A 25810-nucleotide genomic window follows, 5' to 3' on the forward strand; every position below is an offset into this window, starting at 1 on the left:
ACAGAAGTTTCACAAAAGCACATCAAGCTACAGTGATGTTATGTGGTTTATAACATCCACATATGAGACACCAGACTAGGTGAGAAGAAGCAAGGTGGTGTTGACAACTTAACAAGCCCGTTCAGTCTGCCAATGGTTTTCATGTGGTGCTGTAGATCAGTTCAGAAATGTTAAATCCATACCAATTTAAAACAGACATGAGTACTAACAAGAAGCAGCATGCGAATATTAATCTGACATGTAATAACCAATCTTAGGACATGGTGAATGGCTTTGATTCAATTAACAGGATCTAAATAATGATTACCAAATCAAATTCCACAAGTACGTCAAACAGGAAACAAATGAGATTCAGAACTATGGAATAAAGCATTCAAGTACTTCATTGTTCAAGAAAAACAAGACAGGATCTTTTCTTTTTTCCCTCGACTTTATTGTATGAAAATGTACAGAGAGATTAACGGTAAGACTTCTGGTAGCGGGCACGGGCTCCAGGTCCACCGAACTTCTTGGACTCGCACCGACGGGGGTCAGCCACCAACAGGGTCCTGTCGTACTGGATCAGGATGTCCTTGATCTCCTTCTTGGAGGCCTCGTCCACGTCTGGAGGAACAAGAGTCAGATTAACTACTACTATTGAACAACTACTACTAACTACTACTACTACTGAACAATGTCATCTATTGACGAGAAATCCATACATCATAAACCACCCTCCCACCCCCCACCGAGAATCAGTGGCGCATGGCTCATGTAACATTAGTACGGTAATAGCAATTGCAAAAATTCTAAATCAACAACCACCACAATTAAACATTGCAAGGTACCCCAAACACATTCTGAATCTGTAATGCTAAAGTGAATCTAGTAACAGAGTCAAATGACGATGCTTACACTTCTGGTAGTATGCGACCAGGGCTTTGGAGATGGACTGACGGATAGCTGCAGGGAGGAGATGAGAACAGGGCAAGATTAGACAGAACACCAAAATAACCTATGAAAGTAACATTAAAGTAACCACCTGACATCCTGAGTGGACAGTCAGAACACGGCCAGCCAGGGAATGAGGGGATCTGCTCACCGTAGATCTGCGCTACGTGTCCACCGCCCTTCACCCTGACTCTGATGTCCACCCCAGCGAAACGCTCCTTGCCCAGCAGCAGCACAGGCTCCAGCAGCTAGGGGAGACAGACACACTGGTTAACAAACACACAACCAGTATAACCAAGATTACGTCAGCACTACGTCTCCTAAAGACACCCGCGTTCCCCTCTACTGTGTCCCTAATAACTTCTATTGCCCCCTTGTACTGTTTCTCTGTTCCTCCAGTATTAAAAAAAACAAAAAAAACAACAACTAGGTTTAGAAGAAGGTGATAGAAGAAGGTTTTTCCTTCTATCAGTGGCCCCGGGCCTGAGCTGGATTACTCTTCCTGCCACGAATGGTGGACTGATGATTCACTTGCTTAGTATTCAAATGTATTGATTGTAAGTCGCTTTGGAATAAGGCGTCTGCTAAATGGCAAAAATGTAAATGTAGATTATTTCAAACTTTACATTACAGGATATTTGGAAGGGACTGAGTCAGACGATGGAGAATCTATTTCAATTGGAAGAACGATCAGTCGACCTTCCTCAACTGTTAGGAACACGACTCCTCACATCCTCCACTCACATTGTCCTCTAAAAGCATTGGTAGAGAATATGTAAGAGGAGGAACCTGGACCACCGTCTCCAATGCAGTTTCAGTAGGAATACGAGTGGAGGATAGAGAGGACACAGGGAGTCTTGTAACCATTAATAGAGGGGAAAAGCTATTGGTTTAGGTTTACGATGCGGTAGTGGTGGTCTAGTGCAGAGGTTCCCAAACTTTTTTGAACCAAGGCACCCCTGAAGCTTTCCCCCTTCTCCAAGGCACCCCTGAAGCTTTCCCCCTTCTCCAAGGCACCCCTGAAGCTTTCCCCCTTCTCCAAGGCACCCCAACTCTACGAAGATTTAAAAAATGCCTCGGAGCTTAAACTAAAAACAATACACGATGAATTGGTTTGAAAATGTGTGTTTATATATAATACATAAGTATTGCCCCAATGAATTTTAACAAGATAATAAAAGTCATAAATGAACTGTAATGGATGGGCAAGAATGCATAGGTCAGTCAAACTATCGCTAAATTAAATAAAATTGTGGCCCTCAAGGATTGTACAACAATATAGGAGGAGACTCAGAGGGAATTCTTCACACAAATAAAATATCAAAGGCCTGTATAATCAATCAATGGAACAATGCTTTTTTTGGGGCTTAAAATAATGCCATAAAATGTAATTCTCATTTCAATGCTCATTCTGAGATTATTATTTCACATCTGAACCAAACGGGTAACTCACAACTATAATAATTTAACAATAATAATCATGACAGAATTGTAAAAATTGAGAGAAATACAAAACAAAGAAATATGTTGTGCGCATTAGTGGGACATTTGGGAGCAGAGTCTCTTTATGCGGGGAGAGATAGTGGACAGCGCGACACGCAGGTCCTGTTCCACTGACAGTCGGGTGCGTGTCTTGTTCTTGACGTATGCTAGAGAAGAAAAAGCCAGCTCGCACAAGTAGGAGGTTGGGAAGGGTAAAAGCACCTTGATGGCGCTCTCTGAGAGAGATGGATATTCATGTCCCACAAGCAGTCAAAACCTATCCAAACCTAGCTCACCATGTTTGAGCTTCAGTGTGCGGTCCATAATGAGCTCTGCCAGTTCATCTTGAGCTTTGCTGCTCAAACTAGCGGCTGATGCTGATGAGAGGGGGTTGAACGGATCCCGGAGCCAGTCGAAGTCTTCGTTCATTGGAGGGAAATAGGACTCAAATCTCGCCTCCAGCATACGTAGGTGCGCAGCGATCAGATTCAAGGAAGACGCTGACTTGTGTGCTGCGTCATTGGCCGTCAACGTAAACATTTCAATGTTTTTCTTGGCCACCCCGTCTTGCCACCGTCTCAATTTGGATCGGAATCCGTTCAGTTTGTCTGTCGCTGTCAGGATATTCTCAGCCTTCCCTTGCATTTTTATGTTGAGGTCATTAAGGTGGCTGAAAATATCTGCCAGATAAGCAAGCTTAATCCACCACGATTCATCTTCCAATTGTTCTTTGTATGGCAAGTCGTGCTCACTGACAAAAGTTATCAGTTCATCTCGGAGCTCATAGACACGGGATAACACCTTGCCCCGCGACAGCCAGCGGACCTTTTCAATCAATCAATCAATCAATCAATCAAAACCTCTGTGTGTAATAAGAGCCCCTCATGCTCGGACCCCATCTCATTGCACAATGTGCTGAACAGCCGTGACTTCAGCGGGCGTGATTTTACATAATTAACCATTTTCACCGCTTGGTCCAAGACTTCAGTGAGGAGTAGTTAGTTAGTAACTAGTAGGCCTAGTTAGTAAATTAATATCTTTCAAATCTGAGAAATATATATTTTATTTGCTTATGAACTCCATTGCACATGTAATAAACAAACGTTTATTAATGTATTATTATTATAATTGTATAGGATTCTTAATAGGACTAGATGTTAAAATCCCTAAATAATTAGCACAACAATTGACTGAGTGGAGTTGGAGATGTCCTCTTGGGTGGAGTGGAATTTGGCAATGATCACGTGGTGCTGTCATGCCAAATCGTGTGCACTGCCAAATCGTGTGCACGCGTCACGACCTAACGCGTCACGACCAGCTGGCACGCGTCACGACCAGCTGGCGACTGTGACGCGTCAGTCTAGTGTTTTTGAAACCTCCGTTTAGCGAAAAGCTTTAATTTGGCTCTACAAGTGTTAATATGTCATTTTATGAAGTTTTAATATGTTTTCAGGCGAGAAAGTAACCATATATATTCACAAAATGTATCCGGTTTATCAAAATAACCCTTATATCTATCTGATCTGACGGTTTTTTTCACAACGTTATTACTTGTCACTTTAAGCCCAGGAGGGAGTTAGCGATTAGCGATGTTTAGCTTAGCTTAGTTTAACAGAAGTATCTTCACTTTTAACATGACTTCCCGTGGTCGTAGAGGGCTGGTCGACGGCTTAAAATGACCGTGTAGACCTGTAGACCTTATCCAGCTATAGTCTTGTGTTTCTACCCCGGGCATAGCCGGTGTTATTCACGGACAAACACTCCTGTTAGAGTGGTTCTAGTACACTGGACATAGGTAACACATAGAGAGGCTTGGTGGTCTGATCAGCAGATCATTTTCTCATAAAGTTGCAAACGCAACTCAGCAATTCAACTTAATTAAAAAAATGCGCGTTTCGTTCAAGATCCATTAGAGTAGGACATGTACAGTTATGATAACTACAGTCATATGTAACTTTTGGACTAGTATAGTAGTTGATATTGTAATAAAACGTGCCAATGTCAGACGATGAACAAACACACCACGAGTCCACACTGATTCAGAAAACAGAATAAACTTTATATATAAATACACAACACTTCAGGGGGCTAACGTTTGCAAAAGAACTGTACAGGTTACAATCAGGTATATAATAATAGTTAGGGAGTAACATATCATTCACAAATTCAACAATAATAGAACAGATAAATACACAGATAGCCCTGCTACGTCCTCCGTGAGGGCCCGTTCCCCTGTACATAAGTCCCTGTCCAGCCTTGCTACATCCTCCGTGAGGACCACCTCTACCACATCCTCCATGAGGACCACCTCCACCACATCCTCAGAGAGGACCACCTCTACCACATCCTCCGTGAGGACCACCTCTACCTCCTCCGTGAGGACCACCTCTACCTCAGGCTACTGCAAGTATGAGCCACAATTACATCATTGTTATTTTTAAATGTTCATATTGATTGTTTCATTACTAATACATTAAATGTATGCTCATTCATTCACACAGCACCAAGATGTTTTGGACAAAATTACATCTGGACAGTTACCTTTCATCCCCATCCACCCAGTACACTGGTAAGTCACATTGAATAGGGATTATTTAGAAATGTGTTTACTCCCAAAATGTTATTTTGACTGTACATATCTGTGCTTGTTTGTGTGTTTACACTAACAAGATGGTTATTGCTTACCTCAACAGGAGAGCTGATTGGTGTGATGTTACCTAACCCCCCAGATGTTACCCACCACCAACCCTCCAGATGTTACCCCCAACCCTCCAGATGTTATCCCCTAACCTCCCAGATGTTACCCCAACCCTCCACCACCACCTCAGACACACCACCACCACCTCAGACACACCACCACCACCTCAGACACACCACCACCACCACCTCAGACACACCACTACCACCACCACCTCAGACACACCACCACCACCTCAGACACACCACCAGGATGTGGTAGAGGTGGTCCTCACGGAGGATGTAGCAGGGCTGGACAGGGACTTATGTACAGGGGAACGGGCCCTCACGGAGGACGTAGCAGGGCTATCTGTGTATTTATCTGTTCTATTATTGTTGAATTTGTGAATGATATGTTACTCCCTAACTATTATTATATACCTGATTGTAACCTGTACAGTTCTTTTGCAAACGTTAGCCCCCTGAAGTGTTGTGTATTTATATATAAAGTTTATTCTGTTTTCTGAATCAGTGTGGACTCGTGGTGTGTTTGTTCATCGTCTGACATTGGCACGTTTTATTACAATATCAACTACTATACTAGTCCAAAAGTTACATATGACTGTAGTTATCATAACTGTACATGTCCTACTCTAATGGATCTTGAACGAAACGCGCATTTTTTTAATTAAGTTGAATTGCTGAGTTGCGTTTGCAACTTTATGAGAAAATGATCTGCTGATCAGACCACCAAGCCTCTCTATGTGTTACCTATGTCCAGTGTACTAGAACCACTCTAACAGGAGTGTTTGTCCGTGAATAACACCGGCTATGCCCGGTGTAGAAACACAAGACTATAGCTGGATAAGGTCTACAGGTCTACACGGTCATTTTAAGCCGTCGACCAGCCCTCTACGACCACGGGAAGTCATGTTAAAAGTGAAGATACTTCTGTTAAACTAAGCTAAGCTAAACATCGCTAATCGCTAACTCCCTCCTGGGCTTAAAGTGACAAGTAATAACGTTGTGAAAAAAACCGTCAGATCAGATAGATATAAGGGTTATTTTGATAAACCGGATACATTTTGTGAATATATATGGTTACTTTCTCGCCTGAAAACATATTAAAACTTCATAAAATCAAATAAAATTACATATTAACACTTGTAGAGCCAAATTAAAGCTTTTCGCTAAACGGAGGTTTCAAAAACACTAGACTGACGCGTCACAGTCGCCAGCTGGTCGTGACGCGTGCCAGCTGGTCGTGACGCGTTAGGTCGTGACGCGTGCACACGATTTGGCAGTGCACACGATTTGGCATGACAGTGCCACCAGTACGACACATCTTCAGTTGTGGTCCCCGACCTCATTGGGTGTTTCGGCCATTTATCACAAGACACCCTCTGCCGAGGTTGGCCCACCACAGGCTGATCAGGCCTGGGTGTGTGTCGCACGGTGGCACCACGTGGTCATTTGGGAGCCCATGTTGGGTCCCTACATTTCAGCCACAGCCAGTGACTGCTCCGTTCTGCTGCAGTGGACAGTTCTTTAATTGCCTTCCGTTGGGCCTGTCCTCTGATCCCTACTGCCCTCAGGAGCCTTGTGGTGGAGCTGGCTACAAAGCCTCTGCAGCCCACCTCCACTGGCCACACCTTCACGTTCCAGCCCCGCCCCTCTGCTTCGACTGCTAAGTTGGCATACCGCAGCCTCTTCCGTTCGAATGCCTCATCGATGGCCTCCTCCCATGGGACCGTCAGTTCTACGATGAAGACACGGCGGCAGGACTTGGACCAGAGGACTAGGTCTGGGCGCAGGTTGGTCGCTGCAATTTCGGGTGGGAAGGTGAGCCTCTGGCTGAGGTCTACCCGCATTTCCCAATCCCGGGCTGCGTTCAGTGGGCCTGAGTCTGGAGGTGATGGCTTGGTCCGCTGTTTCTCCCCTTCCCGGATGAAGATTGTTTTCCGTGGAAAGGTAGTCTGGGCATTTAGAGGCATGGCGTTGGTGGTTACCCTCTTGTGCTCAAGTTCGGCAGCCAAGCACTTTAGCACTTGGTTGTGGCGCCAGGTGTATCTTCCTTGAGTTAGACTGGTCTTGCAACCCACCAAGATGTGTTTGAGGCTTGCTGGGGCTGCACACTGGAGACAGGCTGGGTCCTCTCCATACCAGAGATGTAGGTTGGTAGGAGAGGGCAGGACATCATATGTGGCTCTGATGATGAAACTTAGCCTATTAGACTCCATGCTCCACAGCTCGTTCCATGTGATTTTCCTCCTCTCCACGCTCTCCCACTTCATCCAGTGGCCTTGCTGGGCTTGGGAGACTGCCTTGGCGCACCTGGCTGCTTCCTCCTGGTGGCGCACCTCCTCAACCACCATCTTCCGCCGTTCGGTTGGAGTAGCCTTTTGCCATGTGGGTGTTGTTGTTTCCAAACCAAGGCCCCCTCTGCCATGTTGGACATGCCCCACTATATCCCGGTGTCTGAGGGCGGTCTTTGCCACCGCAACTGCTGCAGATGGCTTCCATTTCCTCCCCGTTGCTAGGATCGGAGCAGCACCTCTGACGAATGGATCCCGGGATTCTGTGAGAGTCATTTCCAGCCTTGATTTGGCACATTTGTACTCCTCCACCAGGCTTGAGATTGGTAGGGAGAGGGCTCCGTTGCCATACAGGCCTATGCTGCTAAGGCCTCTCGGCAGTCCAAGCCACTTCCTCACTTGTGCATTCACCAGTCTCTCCAGCCGGTTGGCATGGGATAGTGTGACCTCGTAGATGGAAATTGGCCACATGAGACGGGGCAGCAGCCCAAACTGAAAGCACCACAGCTTCAGCTTCCCAGGGAGAGCAGTGTTGTTGATCTGCTTGAGGCCACTGATTGTATCCTGCCTGAGTTGTTCCACCTGCTTCGAGTCTTTGAGTTCTGCGCTATACCAGCGGCCAAGGCTTTTGATAGGCTTCTCCAGAACTGTTGGTATTGGCTCGTTGTTGACGTGGAATCTCTCATTGGCGAGCTTGCCTTTGACAATGGAGATACTGCGGGACTTGCTGGGTTTAATCTCCATTCGTGCCCATTTGATGTTTCCCTGGAGTTTATCCAGCAGGCGTTTGGTGCATGCGTTTGTTGTTGTTATTGTCGTCATGTCATCCATGTACGCCCTGATTGGAGGAAGACGCAGCCCGCTCTTCAACCGTTCCCCTCCAACGACCCATCGGGATGCTCGAATAATGAGCTCCATTGCCATGGTAAACGCCAGTGGAGAGATGGTGCAGCCCGCCATTATGCCTATCTCGAGGTGCTGCCATGCAGTTGTACTGGCTTGTGCTGTAACACAAAACTGGAGGTCCTGGAAGTAGGCTTTGACCAGCCTTGTGATGCCCTCTGGGACTTGGAAGAAGTTGAACGCTGTCCACAAAATCTCATGAGGCACTGACCCGAAGGCATTGGCAAGATCTAAGAAAACCACATGCAGGTCTTTTTTCTCCTTCTTGGCCGTTTGTACCTGGTGCCAGATAACATTTGTGTGTTCCAGGCATCCAGAGAATCCACTTATCCCTGCCTTCTGCACTGAGGTGTCGACAAAGTTGTTCTTCTGCAAGAATACTGAGAGCCTCTGGGCCACAACACTGAAGAAAATCTTTCCTTCCACATTCAGTAGACTGATCTGGCGGAACTGGTCGATGGTTGAGGAATTCTTCTCTTTGGGAATCAGGATCCCTCCTGCCCTTCGCCATGCCTTTGGTATGATTCCCTTTTCCCATGCCACTTTCATTAGCTTCCAGAGGTATTTCAAGACGCCTGGACTGTTCTTATATAGCCTGTATGGAACGCCGTTGGGCCCAGGGGCTGAGGCTGTTCTTGCCCGTTTTACTGTGCTCTCAACTTCGCTCCATGTAGGGGGCCTTGTTTCCATCTGGTGCTCAGGTGGTTGGATTGGTGGCATGTCATCCGGAATGCTGGCTGGCACATGCCTCTGGTTGTCGGAGTAGGTCTTCCTCAGGTGCTCCTCTAGTTCCCTTATGGGTACTTTGAGGGTACCCGTTTTCTCCTTGACAAAGAGGTCTTTGACGAACTTGTAGGGATCTCTGTAGAAGGCAGTCCTCGTTCGCTCTTTCTTCTTGTGTTGCTTTCTCAAGCATTCTGCTCTTCGCAGTGTTGCAAGACGCTGCTTGATGTCGGCCTGTAGTGCCTCAAGTCCTTTCCTTTCCACTTCTGTGGCCTTCTTCCACTGTTTTCTCAGGCACCTTCTTTCTTTCACAAGTCTTTCAATCTCTTGTTGTCTCCTGGACTTGAGATGGGCTGATGGTTCCTTCTGTGTCCCATGGTTCTTACTTTTCACCCCAAATCTCTCTGCTCCATAGCTGTAAATGATCTCTCCAATCTTGTCCAGCTTTCTTTCCACGCCCCCTTTCAGACCTTCTAGAAGATGGACAAGGTCTGTGTCAGTGTTTTCCCACTCCTTTTTCTGGCAGGCTTTAGGCCACAAGATTTGAGGCTTCCGTCCATTCATCTTCCTCTCTACTGCTGTCTGTGGCTGGATAGGCTCTGGACTCATGTCCGTTGATGGATCTGTGCTTGGTTGAGCTTCGTCTGGGGTTCTGATACCCTGTGGACTGTGGTGAATATCCTGCCACTGGGCTTCACTCGACTGATTTGCCCTACCTCTGAGGAAGTAGTGGTCAATGCGAGGCACCTCGCTAAGCTCTCTTAGGCACTTTTTCCTGCCCTGGTGGATCTTGAGACCCTTCTCTGATGTTATCTTTTTCCAGCCACAGATGCAGCTTTGTAGCTTGTGTCCTGCCAGTGTTGTTACTCCGTCAACTACCGTGCTGATCATTTGATTCGTTGTCATTTCCGTTCCAGGGTCTGTTACCGTGTGATCCGCCGTTGAGTCATCTTCCGCCCCCGCTCTCGCAGACTCTAGGGGTGTTTTTCCTTTTGAACTTTTCGTAGCCATAGTTGGGTGGAACCAAGTCACTGTGTAGTGAAAGGCTCCTGCCAACACGGGTAGCTAACCCATGCCAGCCCCGTTGGGGTCTGTTCCCTCCTGTCAGCTGTCTCTTCAAGCCGTCACCAGGTCTTTTCCAGGTTGTCAGCTGCCCTTTCGCAGCGGTCACTGGTTTTGACGCCAGACATCAGGATTCTTAATAGGACTAGATGTTAAAATCCCTAAATAATTAGCACAACAATTTTCTGAGTGGAGTTGGAGATGTCCTCTTGGGTGGAGTGGAATTTGGCAATGATCACGTGGTGCCACCAGTACGACACATCTTCAGTTGTGGTCCCCGACCTCATTGGGTGTTTCGGCCATTTATCACAAGACACCCTCTGCCGAGGTTGGCCCACCACAGGCTGATCAGGCCTGTGTGTGTGTCGCACGGTATATATATATAATTTTATTTTTTTACGAGCAGATTTGGCGGCACCCACTTTGGGAACCTCTGGTCTAGTGGATAGTGAGTTGGACTTGTGATCGGAAGGTTGTGAGTTCAAATCCCGCCTGTAACCACACCACTACTAGTGTGTAGCCCTTGAGTAAGGCACTTAGCCCTCAGTTACTCCAGGGGGAATGTCCCTGTGATTCGTAATTGTAAGTCGCTTTGGATTAAAAGTGTCTGGCTAAATGGCAAAATTATTATTCAAATTAAGATGCCTAGTTTGGGGGTCAGCGAAGGCAGAGAGAAGCATCACTCTGGTCATTTCTACATGTATCTAATGCCATCACACTGCAGACCTGCACAGCGGTTCCCCAGGACTCACCTTGTACTGGAGGGTGGCTGGCTCGATCATCTCGAGGGGTCTGCCGTTCACCTTGATCAGACCATTACCCCTCTTGCAATGGGCAACGGCTGTGGCGGTTTTCTGTAAAGATAAAGACACAAGAATGAACATTGATGTTCGGATGTGAAACCTCTATAAACAGGGATGCAAACTGGTGATGGCCAAAAAAGGTGACAAACATTTTCTTTGCCTGGAAAACAAAGAACATTTATGAATAGTGTTGACCTATTTTGAGGTAAAAACGGCTAAAAGGTGACAAGTTTGCACCCCTGCTATACAGCTGGCAGCACGTTTTAACCAACACAGATGCCAGAGGGACAACGATGCTGATCTAAGTCGTGATTGCAACAACCCAGCTACCAGCTAACACACTAACTATAAACTAGTAACCTAAAGCAGTTATTTACATCCCATGACACGACTAGGTAAAGACAGTTTGACAGCAGTTAGTCCTTCATTCTAGAACCATTATCCTTCATTCTAGAACCATTATCCTTCATTCTAGAACCATTATCCTTCATTCTAGAACCATTATCCTTCATTCTAGAACCATTATCCTTCATTCTAGAACCATTATCCTTCATTCTAGGTGATTCCGTCAATACGTGACAGAATTTCACAAATTACAGCTTTACAACTTTAGGCAATTAGAGCAAACCGTGGTGTTCTAGAGGCCTGGTGTTGGAGCTCGCTGGCTCCTCCTGTGGTCTCTACAGGGTCAGTGGAGGTGGAGCCCCCTGGAGGTGGCGGTGAAGCCCCCTGCGCCTCCTGTGGTCTCCTTTTTTTTTTTTTTTTTGTGATTTTATCCCTTTTTCACCCAATTTGGTATCCAATTGAACCCAACCTAGCATCCAATTATCCCCTGCCTATTGCGTAGGATCCGCCGCACGACCCCGTGGCCGGCAGCCCCAGAGGAGATCGCCAGGCAGACTAGCTGACTGGCTCCTCGAGCCCAGCACCGTTATTCCGGCACCCCGGGGGCTCGCTCTTCCTGGCCACTGTGGACAAAACATAAAACATATAATATATAACATAGAACATAGAACATAGAACATAGAACAGGCCCTTACAGAAACTGCCCTTACAATGCGTTGAGTATCATCATTTGTGACACGTTCTAGTGTTTTGGTCCGCATTTTGGCTTGACGAGCGAGTTTGGCTTGTGTTGTGATTCTCAACAACGTTGAAATGTATTTCCATGTTTAAAAAAATAAATAAGTCAGAACATTTTGATTGGTTGCCGACATGTGGACCGGAACACTAGAGAGTGTCACATCTGAGGGATGAGACTGAGAGGAACCAGACATCCAGTTTAATTATTCAAGTCAAATGGAGTGAGTCAGAGTTTTATTCCATGCACAGCCACAAGGTTATGATGTTCCCTTGGGTGATTGATGTCTGAATTAAATTACCACGGCTGTCCATACCATCCCCTCTTATTAGAGATTTAAATGTTGCATGCATTTGTCAAGGATATTGTGTTCCAAAGTCAGACACTGATCTGATTATGATGTTTGGCATTCACTACCTCCCCTATTTCAGCAAGGAGAGAGCGTGTCTTATTACTATAACAGCGGCTCTCAGGCTAAAAAACAACAAGTACTCCAACCCTACTAATCATGGTGGATCAGGACAGCCCTTATGATTCATAATAGCGTCTGTATTCTGATACAGACGAAATCATTGGGTATTATCAAGTCATGCTGCACCACTACACATCTTTGTTGAAATTGACAAGGGAATTTTCCCGAAGCTCAATCAATGTTTGGCTGCAAAACCACATTCTTTTTTTCGACACTTCCAAAAAACCCAAAGTGATGCAGCGAAGCATTGTGGAAGCTCTGGAAAGCCTTGCAATTAGGTTGTACCTCCTCTTACTTTGAGGAAAAAAGAACAGGCCTCTACCTCTCCCAGGGCATGCCAGTGTGTGATGGGTCTGCGTGGATGGGCCAACATCTCGTTCCAGTGGTCCCGCCCCAGACCCTCAGCATCTGGGCCTGTCCGACAGACTCCGATCACCTCGTTGCGGCCCACGCTGTGGGGGTCAGGAACACGAGGTTCGCCTTTTTCATAACCGCGAGCGCCTCCCGACACACACTGGCTTGCCTTTTACCTCAACAAATAAATAATTGTTTGTCCATTTGTCTTGGAAAGTGCGACATTCTGCATCTAACTTTCTTTTCTTGACAGTCACCATGTTTGCATTCTGATTACTTTCTGAATGAAGCGATGACAGGAGATTATCACGCAATGACACATTACGTTACGCACGTGACCATGAACGTGACACAGACAGATAGACAGCTGTCCGTCACTGACCCTTTTATTTTTATTATAAAAACGTGTTTTATAGGAAAAATAATCGCTCGCTGGAGATTTTTTTTAATGTTGTATTTCTAATGTTGCTTTTGTTTATTTTTATTAATTGCCTCGTAGGCCGGATCAAACGGTCTCGTGTTTATTTAAATACTGTTGCTCCGGCAACATCATCCTTCTTCTATAAAGGCTGAGTGAGCGGAACGCTCGGCCCACTTGAGACTCAGAGACAGAGAGAGAGAGAGTTTATCACAACAACACCACTTTAACACGACTTTGGATATATTCACCATCACGAGTTTGCTGTTTGAGAAGTTTGCTGTTTGAGAAGTGCAACGACAACTTGGTAAGTAATTACATTTATTTGCTTAATCAAAAACGTTGATGAAAGAAATGGTAGCTATATGCTATATTGAAATATATTAATACATTCACCAACGATTAGCTGTTTCATTGTCACAGTACGTTGGTAACTTAAAATGAACTAAATAGTTAGTATTACTTAGTTAGCCGGCGCTAGCTAGCTAAGTTACCTATAGTGCTAGCTAGGTCAGTTAGCTATAGAATTCAAAGTAAATAAAATTTGATTTGATTTGATTTGAATTCGCGCCAGAGCGTTCATGTGACTGCGTCTCGTGCAACGTCAAAAAGGGACCAAGTCATTTGATTGGACAAGAGGCATTCCATGAGTGCTGATCAGATTTCCTGAGCCTAATTACGAACGCAGCCACGATTATCTCAGTTTTGAAATGATCTCTGGTAGCATAAATGTGCTGAATTGATAATATGCCCTTTTGTGTTTTCATGTATAAACATGCAGGGATGTTCAAAGTATTTTACTCCAGGTATCTGACCACCTGTAGTGACATACTGGAAATTGTTTTTATTTCAGTGAAGTCGGTCTACACAGATCGTCACAAAAACGTTCACTTTCACCAGCCAGAGACAGAGAGAGAGTTCAGAGAGTTCAGGTTCAGGTAAGACATTACCGATTTGAGTGTGTGTGTGTGTGTGTGTGTGTGTGTGTGTGTGTGTGTGTGTGTGTGTGTGTGTGTGTGTGTGTGTGTGTGTGTATATGTGTGTGTGTGTGTGTGTGTGTGTGTGTGTGTGTGTGTGTGTGTGTGTGTGTGTGTGTGTGTGTGTGTGTGTGTGTGTGCGTGTGCGTGTGCGTGTGCGTGTGCGTGTGCGTGTGCGTGTGTGCGTGTGTGTGCGTGTGCGTATGTGTGTGTGCGTGTGTGTCCAGCAAGGGATCACAGTAGAAGGCACAGGTGAGCTGTTGTACCAGTATGGGAACAATGAAGCAAACCCATGATATAGCATCCTGTAAATGTAGAGAAGACTGTAGAGAACAGTGAGTCCGCTATTACAGACTAAAATACCAAGGTTGTAATTACATGATTTTAATATACTGTAATCGGTTGTGAACTAAAGTGGGCCGGTCTGAGGCATGAAACTCCAGAGCTGAAAATGAGTCCCACTCCGACCCTGTAAGAGTGTATCCTCTTTATATTTAGGGATCTATTTAGGGATCTTGAAAAACCCATTCTCAGCCAGGTAGAGAAAGTGTATGTATGCAACCACTAGGTGTCACTCGGGTGCAGGCAATTAAATTGTCAGTGTGTCTAAAGAGGATTATCGAAGATGTGACAGCAGACGTGTCGTTTGGACCAATCACGATGCAGAACGCAGTCTCTCCGGCAACCTTTCAGTTGTCTCCTGGTCACGCGCACAGCAGGATGCAAGCATAAATGTTTTGATTTAATTTGGCTCAAGATTAACTCCATATAAGGATGCAAGCTGCCGTTAAATTCAACAACAGAAGGTGAGCTTCCCCGCAACTCGACGGTTGGACCTCGCGTTTAGTGTGAATAAAGTGAGTAAAAGGAGCAAACTAATAATATATATAGAGGAAGAACTAACAGGTACTAGGTAGATGCATTTGATGTAAACGGAGCACGTTAATATAAGTTACAAAAAGATCCTGTTTCTCATTGAACGACACGAACAACACAGCCTGTAGGGCTCAGAGCAGAGACAGAGAGCTCATTACCGGTATTACATTGCTAGCTAACTTCAACACAATGACTTCATGAATTTCATAATGTGCTTTTGTTTTCTGCATGCAACTGTTTGGCCTGTTACAGTGATAGGCTAGCTGTCATCATTCTGGCGATGGCCACCCACTGTGACCACGTATACATTTCAAAACAACTCTATTATTAGCTAGCTAGAGACATGTTTATCTTACTAAAGGCCCTTGCACACCAATGCGTTTTTTTCGGATGACGGATTTTAAAATATGCATGCGAAAACGCACGCATTGGTGTGCAAAGACCTTAACACGTTAGCTGCTTGCATCATTCTGAATGATCCTACATTCTGGAAAGTTCTGCTGCTTGCCTTTTTTTCTTCCGTAAACCCTCAATAATTCAATAACATCTAATCTCTGTCTGTTGTGTTCATGCATTATCCTCAGATCGCTAACCTACAGATGAGATGGAGTCCAGTGAGGATGGGCTCAGTGTGGGGGGCTCAGTGGGAGATGAGAACTACTTCATGGGATATACCTTTACCGATCGCTCCCACTCCAGCCGGGTGGTGAAGAGCATCGTGGACATTTGCCTAGAGGACAGACTGTTTGCTGATGTCAACATCACAGTGGATGGCAAGGAGTTCAACCTGCATCGCCTGGTGCTCTCAGCCCAGAGCAGCGTCTTCCGCTCTATGTTCACCTCCAATCTGAAGGAGGCACACAACCGCTGCATTGTACTCAAGGATGTCAGTGCATCAGTCTTCCAGTTGCTAGTCGACTACATTTATCATGGAACCATCAAACTGAGGGTGGAAGACCTCCAGGACACGTATGAAATGTCAGACATGTACCACTTAACTGCCCTGTTTGAGGAATGCTCACGCTTCCTCTCACGCACAGTGGAGGTCAAGAATTGCCTGCAGGTGATTGGCTGGTAGCGATAGTTTACACATCGTGTCATATAACAAATCATTGCATTTGAATGAATGAGTTTACCATTATGCTCTATGCCTTTTCATGTAATTAACATAATTAACCTAGATGTGAAATCTGTCAAAGTGTGTTACCCTATCACCTGTCTGCCGTCTTGTTGTGGTATACATTCATCAGCAGTGCAGCTTGTGGTGTTCAGTTATTCAGTTGATCACTCTTTCCTCCCTCTCCAGGTGATGTGGCTGGCAGACAGACACAGTGACCAGGAGCTGTACACTGTTGCTAAGCATTGTGCTAAAATCCATCTGGTTCAGCTGCATCAGACTGAAGAATTCCTCAACCTGCCCCTCTGCCTGCTCTTGGACATTTTAAAAGGTTTGTGATTCATCCAATAGGCTTCTCCTCCCACCTCAGCTGCATGCATACCAACAGTGTGTTCTATATGTCGACTGCTTGTCTTAATACTTGTGATCCAGCAGAGTCATGCTGTGATGTGTTCAGAAGTATTTACTTTGCTTGTTGCAGATGGCGTCCCGACCTCTCAGAACCCAACCGTGTCCATTCAGTCCTGGATAAATCACAACAGGGTGGAGAGAGAGGAATTCGCTAGTGTTCTTCAGGAGAGCCTAAAGGTAAATTCTATATGTTTTTTAAGTAAACACACAGCTGGCCTTCTTCCTTTGTGGTACCATAGATTAAAGAGATGTTCAGTAGTATTTCCATTTAGTGATTATTTTCTTTTGTCTCTAAATCCTCTCCCCTGGGCCAATAGGAAATTGGTGAAAATGTCCACATCTACCTGATAGGGAAGGAAGAGACACTGGAAGAGACACTGGCTGTGTCACTCCACTGCGATGAGGATGATGCCATCAGTGTGAGTGGCCAGAACAGCTTGTGTCATCAGATCACTGCAGCCTGTAAGCATGGAGGGGACCTGTACGTGGTTGGTGGCTCCATCCGCCGTCGCATGACGATGTGGAAGTGCAACATGCATACCATGGACTGGGAGCGCTGTGCCCCGCTGCCCAGAGACCGCCTTCATCACACCATGGTGTCAGTGTCCAACCAGGATACCATCTACTCCTTAGGGGGCAAAACCCTGTCGGACACATTGTCCAACGCTGTCACATACTACACTGTCAAGGACAACATGTGGACAGTGACCAGCCAACTGGACTCGGCTGTGTCTGGGGCGGCAGGGGTTAACCTGGGAGGGACCATCTACCTGCTGGGAGGGGAGGAAAATGACATGGACTTCTTCACCAAACCCTCCCGCCACATCCAGTGCTTTGACACAGCCACTCAGAAGTGCCAGATTAAGCCCTACATGCTGCCGTTTGCTGGCTGCATGCACGCTACGGCCCACATGGACCTGATCTTTGTAGTGGGTGAGGGGGACTCCCTAGTGTGCTACAACCCTCTGCTGGAAAGCTTCACGCGCCTGCGCTTCCCTGAGGTGTGGAGCTGGGTGCCCTCTCTCTGGAAGGTGGCCAGCTGCAATGGCTGCATATACGTCTTCAGGGACAAGTGCAAAAAGGGCGATGCTAACACGCTAAAGTTCAACCCTGCCACCTCTGTCGTCACTGTCATCAGGGGGATAAAAATTCCCCTCACAAACTGGCAGTTCATATTGGCCTGAACATTTCACTCATTGTTGCTGTTACGGTCTCCTCCCTCCACTGCTGTCTTGTTCTGATTGTGTTGCAGGATGGCAGTGGGGAGAGGAGGCCTGATTGGCTGATGTAGCACACCTGTGCCTATTTAGGGTGTGCGTTGGGGATCAGTCTCTCTCTCTCTCTCTCTCCATACAGGTTATGCTTTTTGACTCCTTTGTTAGTGGCAAACGTTTTGTTCCTTTGTTTACACCTTACAACATTCCACATTACAGATCACTCACCCACACCCTACACAACTGATAAACTGACTATCACATCCCATTTCTGATCAAACCTATTTAGTTGAAACTCCTGATAGGAGAAAGGCAACTCAACTTTGTCACATTAACCTTCTTAAAGCATACTATGCTCGTCCATCGGTTCAGGTTCCTGACTCTAAACCAGTCCTGTTGGTGGGTGGTGTGGAAAAGCCCAGTTTTCCTCCTGGCCTTGTGGTGGCAGCGCAGGAAGGGGAGGAAGGTGTAGCTGGTCCTGATGATTGTGTTTTGCTAGGCAGACTTAAAAACTCTGAGTCTCTTGCCAACCTAGATGTGTTGCTAGCTCACTTGCCTACATCGGAACATGTTGAGTTGGCCAATTTGATCTATGACTATTCCTCTTTGTTTGCTGACACGCCTTCCCGTACTCATCTGTTAGAACATGACATTGATGTTGGAGCTGCAGAGCCAATCCGGCAGCGCTTTTATCGTACTTCATTTGGAAAGCGTTGCCAGCTAGATAAGGAGATTCAGTATATGCTGGAGAATAACATCGCTGAGCCATCTTTGTCTAGTTGGGCTTCTCCATGTCTTTTGGTAAATAAGCCAGATGGTACGTTTAGATTTTGTACCGACTACCGGAAGGTGAATAGTGTCACAAAGCCGGATTCATATCCTCTTCCTAGAATGGAGGATTGTGTGGACCAAGTGGGGTCTGCTGCATTTGTCAGTAAGTTTGACCTGTTGAAGGGTTATTGGCAGGTGCCTTTGTCAGCTAGGGCGAGAGAAATCTCTGCTTTTATAACCCCGTCTGGGTTATATTCTTACGCAGTCATGAGTTTTGGATTGCGTAATGCCCCAGCCACCTTTCAACGTTTGATGAATCGTGTTGTTGCTGGTCTGGAGGGTTGCGCCGTCTATCTGGATGATGTGGTTATTTTTAGTGACACTTGGGAGCAACATCTGGCCCGTGTCCGTAGTCTTTTTGACCGTTTGGCTGAGGCTCGTCTAACTGTGAACTTAGCAAAGTGTGAGTTTGCTAAGGCTACAGTAACGTACCTTGGTAAAGTGGTTGGTCAGGGGCAAGTGCGTCCTGTGCGTGCTAAGGTCACCGCTATAGACCTCTATCCTGCCCCATCAACTAAGAAGGAACTCCAGCGTTTTCTTGGGTTGGTGGGGTATTATCGTGGGTTTTGTAGGAACTTTTCGACTGTAGTGGCCCCACTTACCAACTTGCTTAAGAATAGAGTAGTGTTTGAGTGGACGTCTCTTTGCCAAATGGCTTTTGATAATGTTAAGCAACTTTTGACATCCGATCCGGTTCTGGCTGCTCCTCGGCTTCAAGAACCTTTCTCCCTGCAGGTTGACGCCAGTAATGTGGGCGCTGGTGCTGTTTTGATGCAGGGGGATGATTCTGGGGTGGATCGGCCTGTTGCTTTTTTCTCTCGAAAATTTAATAGTTATCAGTTAAACTATGCGGTTATTGAGAAGGAGGCCCTTGCTCTTATTTGGGCTCTTATGTATTTTGAGGTGTATGTGGGTTCGGGGGTAGTACCATTGGTGGTCTTTACGGACCATAACCCTCTCACCTTTTTACGCTCTATGCAGTGCCCAAATCAGAGGATTATGCGGTGGTGCCTTTTCTTACAGGCGTTCCACCTGGACATCCGTCATATTAAGGGTTCGGAAAATGTGGTGGCGGATGCTTTGTCGCGGGCACCAATTGGTTGAACTGGTGGTCATGGTTTCCACATTTTTGATTTTTGATGTATTTTGAAGTTGTTTTGGGTCCTTTTTGGTCCCCAATTTTTATGGGGGGGGGTGTTACGGTCTCCTCCCTCCACTGCTGTCTTGTTCTGATTGTGTTGCAGGATGGCAGTGGGGAGAGGAGGCCTGATTGGCTGATGTAGCACACCTGTGCCTATTTAGGGTGTGCGTTGGGGATCAGTCTCTCTCTCTCTCTCTCCATACAGGTTATGCTTTTTGACTCCTTTGTTAGTGGCAAACGTTTTGTTCCTTTGTTTACACCTTACAACATTCCACATTACAGATCACTCACCCACACCCTACACAACTGATAAACTGACTATCACATCCCATTTCTAAATTACTTTTTGTTTTAGTTATTAATAAATAATCATTTGTCTTTACCCTCGACTTGTCTCCCTATTTTGTCACTTACTCTGAGCCGGGTTAGTGACATTGCTGATTTCCATATTTCCCCAAACAGATATAATTTTAGTTATCATTGTGACAGTCATTGTTACTGGTCTACATAAGAAAAACAATATTGTGATTAGCACATAGCATAAAGGTGTTGTAGCTTATTGTGTCTAAAGATTAATGTAAAATCCTGTTTGATGATGGTCTATTTCTGCAGTTCATTTGAAACGTTACATTGACATAAATCAACATTTAAATCAATGTTTTCCATTAGAAGAAGAACTATTGTTCTTGCTTATACTTATTATTACTGCAAGTACACAAGAGTAACATTCTTTGGCTTTGGTTCACCAACATTGACATTGCAGCATTCAGATACAAAAAACACAATAATAACACAATAATAATTTAAAAAGTAACCCTACATTGATAATGTAGTAAAGTGATTGCTTTTACAGTGGCTTCAATAGTGCAAAAATGCTGTGCAGAGTACAATGATATGAAATGCAATATAATACAATACGGTACGGTAGTAAATTAGTCCAATGGTATACAAGTAGTCCAGTAGTGTGCAGTAGTTATAATACTGTAATATGTTACATTGTGTATTGTGGGTGGGGTTGGTTAGGGTGTGGCAGTCTTTTGTATTCTTCCAGTGTGTTTCTCCAGGAGCCTGCTTGGGGGATATAGCTGTTTGTCAGCCTCTGGGTTTTAGCCCCGAGGCTTGTATGTAGCACTACTAGTGGGAAGTGACAGTAGCTCACTACACTGCTACATGCAGGGTTCCTACAAGTTTCAACAAGTCAAATTTAAGACATTTTTAGACCTCTTTGAATATAATTTTAGACCTTGTCTCACGACACCATATGATAGCTTTTTGTCATCCTCGAGGTGATGAAATTAGGGATTTCCCTGCCATAGAGACAAAAAAGGAAGCGAATTGGCATTTTTGGGGTTCCAGCTTGATTAATTTCCACGTAAATAGATGTGTTCGGACTGATTTCCTTGCAGGATAAGCTCATCTCATTTTTAATACCTAGCACCTCATTTTTAGACCGAATAACTGAAGTTTAAGACCTTTTTAGACCTTGTAAATCGGATTGATGGATTTTAAACTTTAAGGTCTAAAATACCCTGTACATGGCAAAACAAGTAGTTAACTACTGAAAACACTACTCAGATTTTAATTTAGTTTAACTACCACCAACAAATGTAAGATAAACTAATAGTTGAGCTACATGTAGTGGAACTCCCCCCCAACACAGTACATTCCCCAAGTCAGCCATTGGAACATCAAACTCCCACCGTTTGCAATACTACGAGCCTCTCTGCCTCAAATCTCTTAAATGATGTACAACATCTACATAATAACTACTACATCTACTAATAATAACTGTATATACTTCTAACTACCGTACTGTTCTGCCCTACTGTACCTAGCTGTATCCTGTATCTATGTCTATCATTTTTTATTTAATATCATGTTTTATCACTATTTGCATTTCTGGTTAGGTGCTAAACTGCATTTCCTTGTCTGGTACAAGGTCGAAACATTGATCTTCTCTTCTTGTTTGACACATCAGTATCTTCACATCCCATTACAGTTTGACCGGTCAGGTTATTTCAATCTACTCGTCTGACTGTCTGTCTATAATGTACAATGATTTGGGATTTTCATCCACCAAAAATACCTTTTATGAAATGTTTTTGTGTTCTTAACAAGTCTAATAGAAAAACATTAATCTTGTAAGGCAGTAAATTGAGCAATACATAGTTCTATTAGACAATGACATGTTTATTTCTTAAGCAGGATAAAGTCAGAGTAAACAGTAGTTGTTTGAAACTGCTGTTTATAATAGCAGCACAAAAATGTAGTTATTACAAAAATGTAATAACAGATTGTACCAGTGGCATGTCAGTTGTATAATCTCAGAACCCAGAATCTAATCCTGTGAGACTAGCTGTTGTATGACATTCTAATCTAGAATAAAACATTTGGTGATCAAAAAGTGGAATTAATTAGAAATCATCATCACATGTGAACTTCCCCTAATACAATGACAACATAAACATTTGTTTTATGTTCCAGCCATTTGAGTGTCAGAACTAGCAGCTTGTAGGCCCATCTATAAAAAACAGAATTGCATACAGGTAAGTACCGGTAACATAATATTATGCAAAACAAAACAATTCAATCAATGACATCTATTTTGCGGGGGAGCAGGATGAAAATAGATGCAGAATGTATACAAAATGTACATGTCAACTAGGTTACAAAATTAAAATAACGTTTTTTTAAAATCTAAGAGGATTTAGATTAAGAAATGTGAAAATCCATTCCCAACTGCCTTGTAGAGTTGAGGCACATGCAGTGCCATCTTGAGGATAAACTGTGAATTACATGTTGATAATGTGACGGGTCAGTTGGTCGAGACTTTCTCCGATCCTTAGTCATGAAGGGTAAATCCTTCTGTGGTGTGTCTTTTTCCTCTTGTTTTCTCAACAGGGCTCATTCACACCAAATTGGCAACAACTGAAAGCAAATTCATTCATTATTGATATGAGAGTTTTTTTTGTCTAAGCCATCTTATAGATTGTCTCTGATTAGCCTTTAAATATTAGCATTTTCCATTTGGCAAGAGAAAGGCAATCCCTAATACACACTCGTTCTCTCCCACTCTCTTTCTCTCTCACACACCATCCCCATCTGATGCTGTAAACGGGTCAATGACGGATAAGGTTTTCAGAAGTGCACCCAAAGATGTGCAAATAGGACTAACATAGATTGTCATCATTCGGTACAACCATTATATTTCTATTTAACCAGATTTCTGGTTGTACCGAATTATTATTTTACTCTTCAAGTAAACAGTTAAAACAGGCACATGTTTAGCTACCTATGTGAGAACTTGAGCTTGAACTTAGCAATATAAGAATTCATATTAAATATATCTTTCTAAAATATTTAAACATTTCCAGTGTGTTTTAGCGGTTGTACCGAATGATGTGATATTTGAGGATATTCATTACGGGGAGCGGAAAAGAGCATTTATCAAACATTTAAGAGAGAGCTGGCTACTTTTCTTCTAACCCAGAGGGTCTGCTGCAGGGGTCTTAATGATGTAATATCCTGTCACATGATGATTATCAATTGATTTGATCCAAAATGGTGCCTTGAAATTGGTTGCTCCGAATGATATCAGTGAAATATTTTTTTTGTGACAAAAGTGATTTGAGGAAAGCAAACATTTCTACTTAAAAATCCTTAACCATTTAGCAGTATATTGTTATAAACCCTTGTAAAACCATGCCAGAATGTTTATATAATAGTTGTAATATCATTTTAGATATTTTAATGGCACATTAGCTGGTTGCATTTGTGTTCGGACGGTTGTACCGAATGACTTTTTAACCCATTAAAGAGCTGAAAGTGCCTGATATTGTAAAAAAAAATCACCATAAACTCTTTGTGTATTCAATAAAGGAGCGCAAATAGTGTTAGTTAACATAATGTATATATATATTAATTGTTAATTTTAGAAAATATTACATTCGGACACAAAATGTACATGTCACGTCATTGACCCAAACACAGTTTGTTAAGTTAAACATCAGACTGCTGGGTTTGTGAATAACAATCCCAAGCACACAGATGCAATACCACTTGTCTTCCAATAGTGTGATTGTATCTACCAAGGATAAGCACATAACAACAAACACCATGCATAAATCAGACCTTATTCTCAAAACCATTCAAACCACCACTGCACTCAAATGTAAAAATCATGTTTTTTTAATTAAAATCATATCTTTTTTTAAACGTCTTTCATTTCATATAGCTAGGCATTAACGGCAGCAACACACTACCAGAGAAACAGCCTCCTCTTCCTCTCCCGGCTCTATGGTTTTGAGGATAAGGGTGTCATTCCAGTGACCGTAGACCTGGTCCAGGCCGTCTTCCCTCTTGACTGTGAACTTGTAGCACCTCTCAGGCAGCAGGTTCCCGATCAGAACAGAGTAGGCGGTACGGGTGACCGTTCCCAGATGGCTCCCTTCCTCTGCGTTGGCCGGCTGCAAGAGCTTGTAGCCGATCTCAAACTGCTCCCGCGGGTCCTGTGGCGCTTGCCCGACGACGAACCAATACAGCTTGGCGCTGGTGCTCAACGCCTCTGACTGGACCTTGTCAAACACCACGGGCATCTTGACGGTCAGCAACAGCTGATACAGCTGCACGGTGCTGCGGCCACAGTCGGGGATGAGCCGGTGCTTGGGGTGCAGCTTGCCAGGCGCCACCCGGGAGTCAAAGTCCAGCAGGGCCTCGTTGAGCTGGGCCACCTTTCGTCGCAAGGGAGCGTCCTCCGGAGCGAGGGAGAACACGTCCGACCGGTCGCCTGTGGACTCCAGCATGGCCTCCAGCTCCTCCTTGCCTTTACAGATCAGCTCACAGAGCTCCTCCAAGAGGCTCAGCTGGATCTTCACCTGGCTGGTTCCAAGCTTCTTCATGCGTGCAAGCTTCCAAGGGTCTATGAGTTGAAAGAAGGTGGCGGGGGGCAAGTAGTTCTGCTGCTGCTGCTGCTGCAGTTGTAGCTGCTGTTGCTGCAGGTCCTGAGCCAAGGATGGCTGGTCCTGCTGCTTGACCTCCAGGTAGAAGGAGCACTTCTGAAGGAGGTCCAGGCGGTTGATACGGGCCTTGAGGGCGCAGGGGGACAACTCGGTGGAGAGTAGCTGCAGGATCTGGTGGCGGGTGTCCATGAAGGTGGTCCATGAGTCGTTGGACACTTGGGGGTTGTCTCCTTTCTGGCCAATGCTACCACAGTGCGTCTTCATGGGGTGCTGCTGCTCACTGATGTCATTGCTTGGGCGGGTCACCTTTATTCTTTTCATGTTAACTGCAAAGTAATGCATACACTAAGTTGAATACCTCTGCATCCATTTTTCAAGCTAACTTTCTCCTCTCAGATAAGCCTGCATTTAATATAATAATATAATATGAATACACTTTATTTATATAGCACATTTTTAAAACATTGTTACAAAGTTACAAATGTACAGATAAAACAGATATAACAAAAATCTAAGTAGAAAACTGTAAAACACATTTAAAAGAATAAAGGCAGCTTCAATTGCAAAGGCTAGTCTACAAAAATGAGAGATTTAAAAGAAAATACAGATATTGCTATCCTAATGTCATCAGGCAGAAGTCTTCCAGAGTCTATGGGCCCTAATGGCAAAGGCACGGACACCTTTTGTCTTCAGTCCGGATCGGCCAGAAGGCCCTGCCTGAGGGGCTTAGGCTGCATTGAGGCTTAAAAGTTATCAGTAAAATCTTTAAATAAATTAACAGGTAACCAGTGTAGAGAGGCTAAAATTGGTGTGGTGTGGTCTCTTTTCCTAGTTTGGTTAAAAGCCTAGTTGCTGCATGCTGGGCCTGTGAGGAGAACGCTTTACTGAGGGAAGAATAGAGAGAGTTCTAATAATCTAGACAAGATGAGATGACTTTTTGAGATGACTTTTTCTAGATTGGCAAATGACAAGAAAGGCTGTATTTTGGAAATGTTTCTCAACTGATAAAAAAGATGACTGTACAACTGTTTTGAGTTTTGAGCTAAGACTGTTTTGCTGTTTTGCT

General features: G+C 44.5%; 3 protein-coding genes across 3 annotated transcripts; 1 reads left to right on the plus strand and 2 right to left on the minus strand.

Annotated features, from left to right (window-relative positions):
* Positions 1-424: 424 nt before the first annotated feature.
* LOC308175656 (small ribosomal subunit protein uS9-like) lies at positions 425-10939 on the minus strand. The gene is made up of 4 exons (XM_080551284.1): positions 10844-10939; positions 1082-1178; positions 895-942; positions 425-603 (listed from the first exon to the last, which is right to left on the minus strand). Exons 1-4 carry the CDS (start codon positions 10871-10873, stop codon positions 458-460), a joined length of 321 nt encoding a protein of 106 aa, XP_080407410.1. The 5' UTR covers positions 10874-10939; the 3' UTR covers positions 425-457.
* Positions 10940-15676: 4737 nt separating this feature from the next.
* On the plus strand, positions 15677-17784 carry LOC308175664 (kelch repeat and BTB domain-containing protein 4-like; the record flags this gene model as incomplete). The annotated part of the gene is made up of 4 exons (XM_080551291.1): positions 15677-16135; positions 16379-16520; positions 16671-16777; positions 16918-17784. 4 exons carry the CDS (start codon positions 15677-15679, stop codon positions 17782-17784), a joined length of 1575 nt encoding a protein of 524 aa, XP_080407417.1.
* A 6243-nt stretch (positions 17785-24027) lies between these two features.
* On the minus strand, positions 24028-25065 carry LOC308175659 (fibronectin type III domain-containing protein 11-like; the record flags this gene model as incomplete). The annotated part of the gene is made up of 1 exon (XM_080551286.1): positions 24028-25065. One exon carries the CDS (start codon positions 25063-25065, stop codon positions 24028-24030), a length of 1038 nt encoding a protein of 345 aa, XP_080407412.1.
* Between the last annotated feature and the right edge of the window lie 745 nt (positions 25066-25810).

The sequence above is a fragment of the Nansenia antarctica genome (genome assembly GCF_963989245.1).
Source record: "Nansenia antarctica genome assembly, contig: SCAFFOLD_198, whole genome shotgun sequence".
Lineage (NCBI taxonomy): Eukaryota > Metazoa > Chordata > Actinopteri > Argentiniformes > Microstomatidae > Nansenia > Nansenia antarctica.

Coding starts and splice junctions, on each gene's coding strand:
- LOC308175656 (XM_080551284.1), bottom strand. CDS start 10,873: ATGATCGAGCCAGCCACCCTCCAGTACAAG. Junction 1,179..10,843: donor CAGCCACCCTCCAGTACAAG/GTGAGTCCTGGG, acceptor TGTCTCCCCTAG/CTGCTGGAGCCTGTGCTGCT. Junction 943..1,081: donor ACACGTAGCGCAGATCTACG/GTGAGCAGATCC, acceptor TCCTCCCTGCAG/CTATCCGTCAGTCCATCTCC.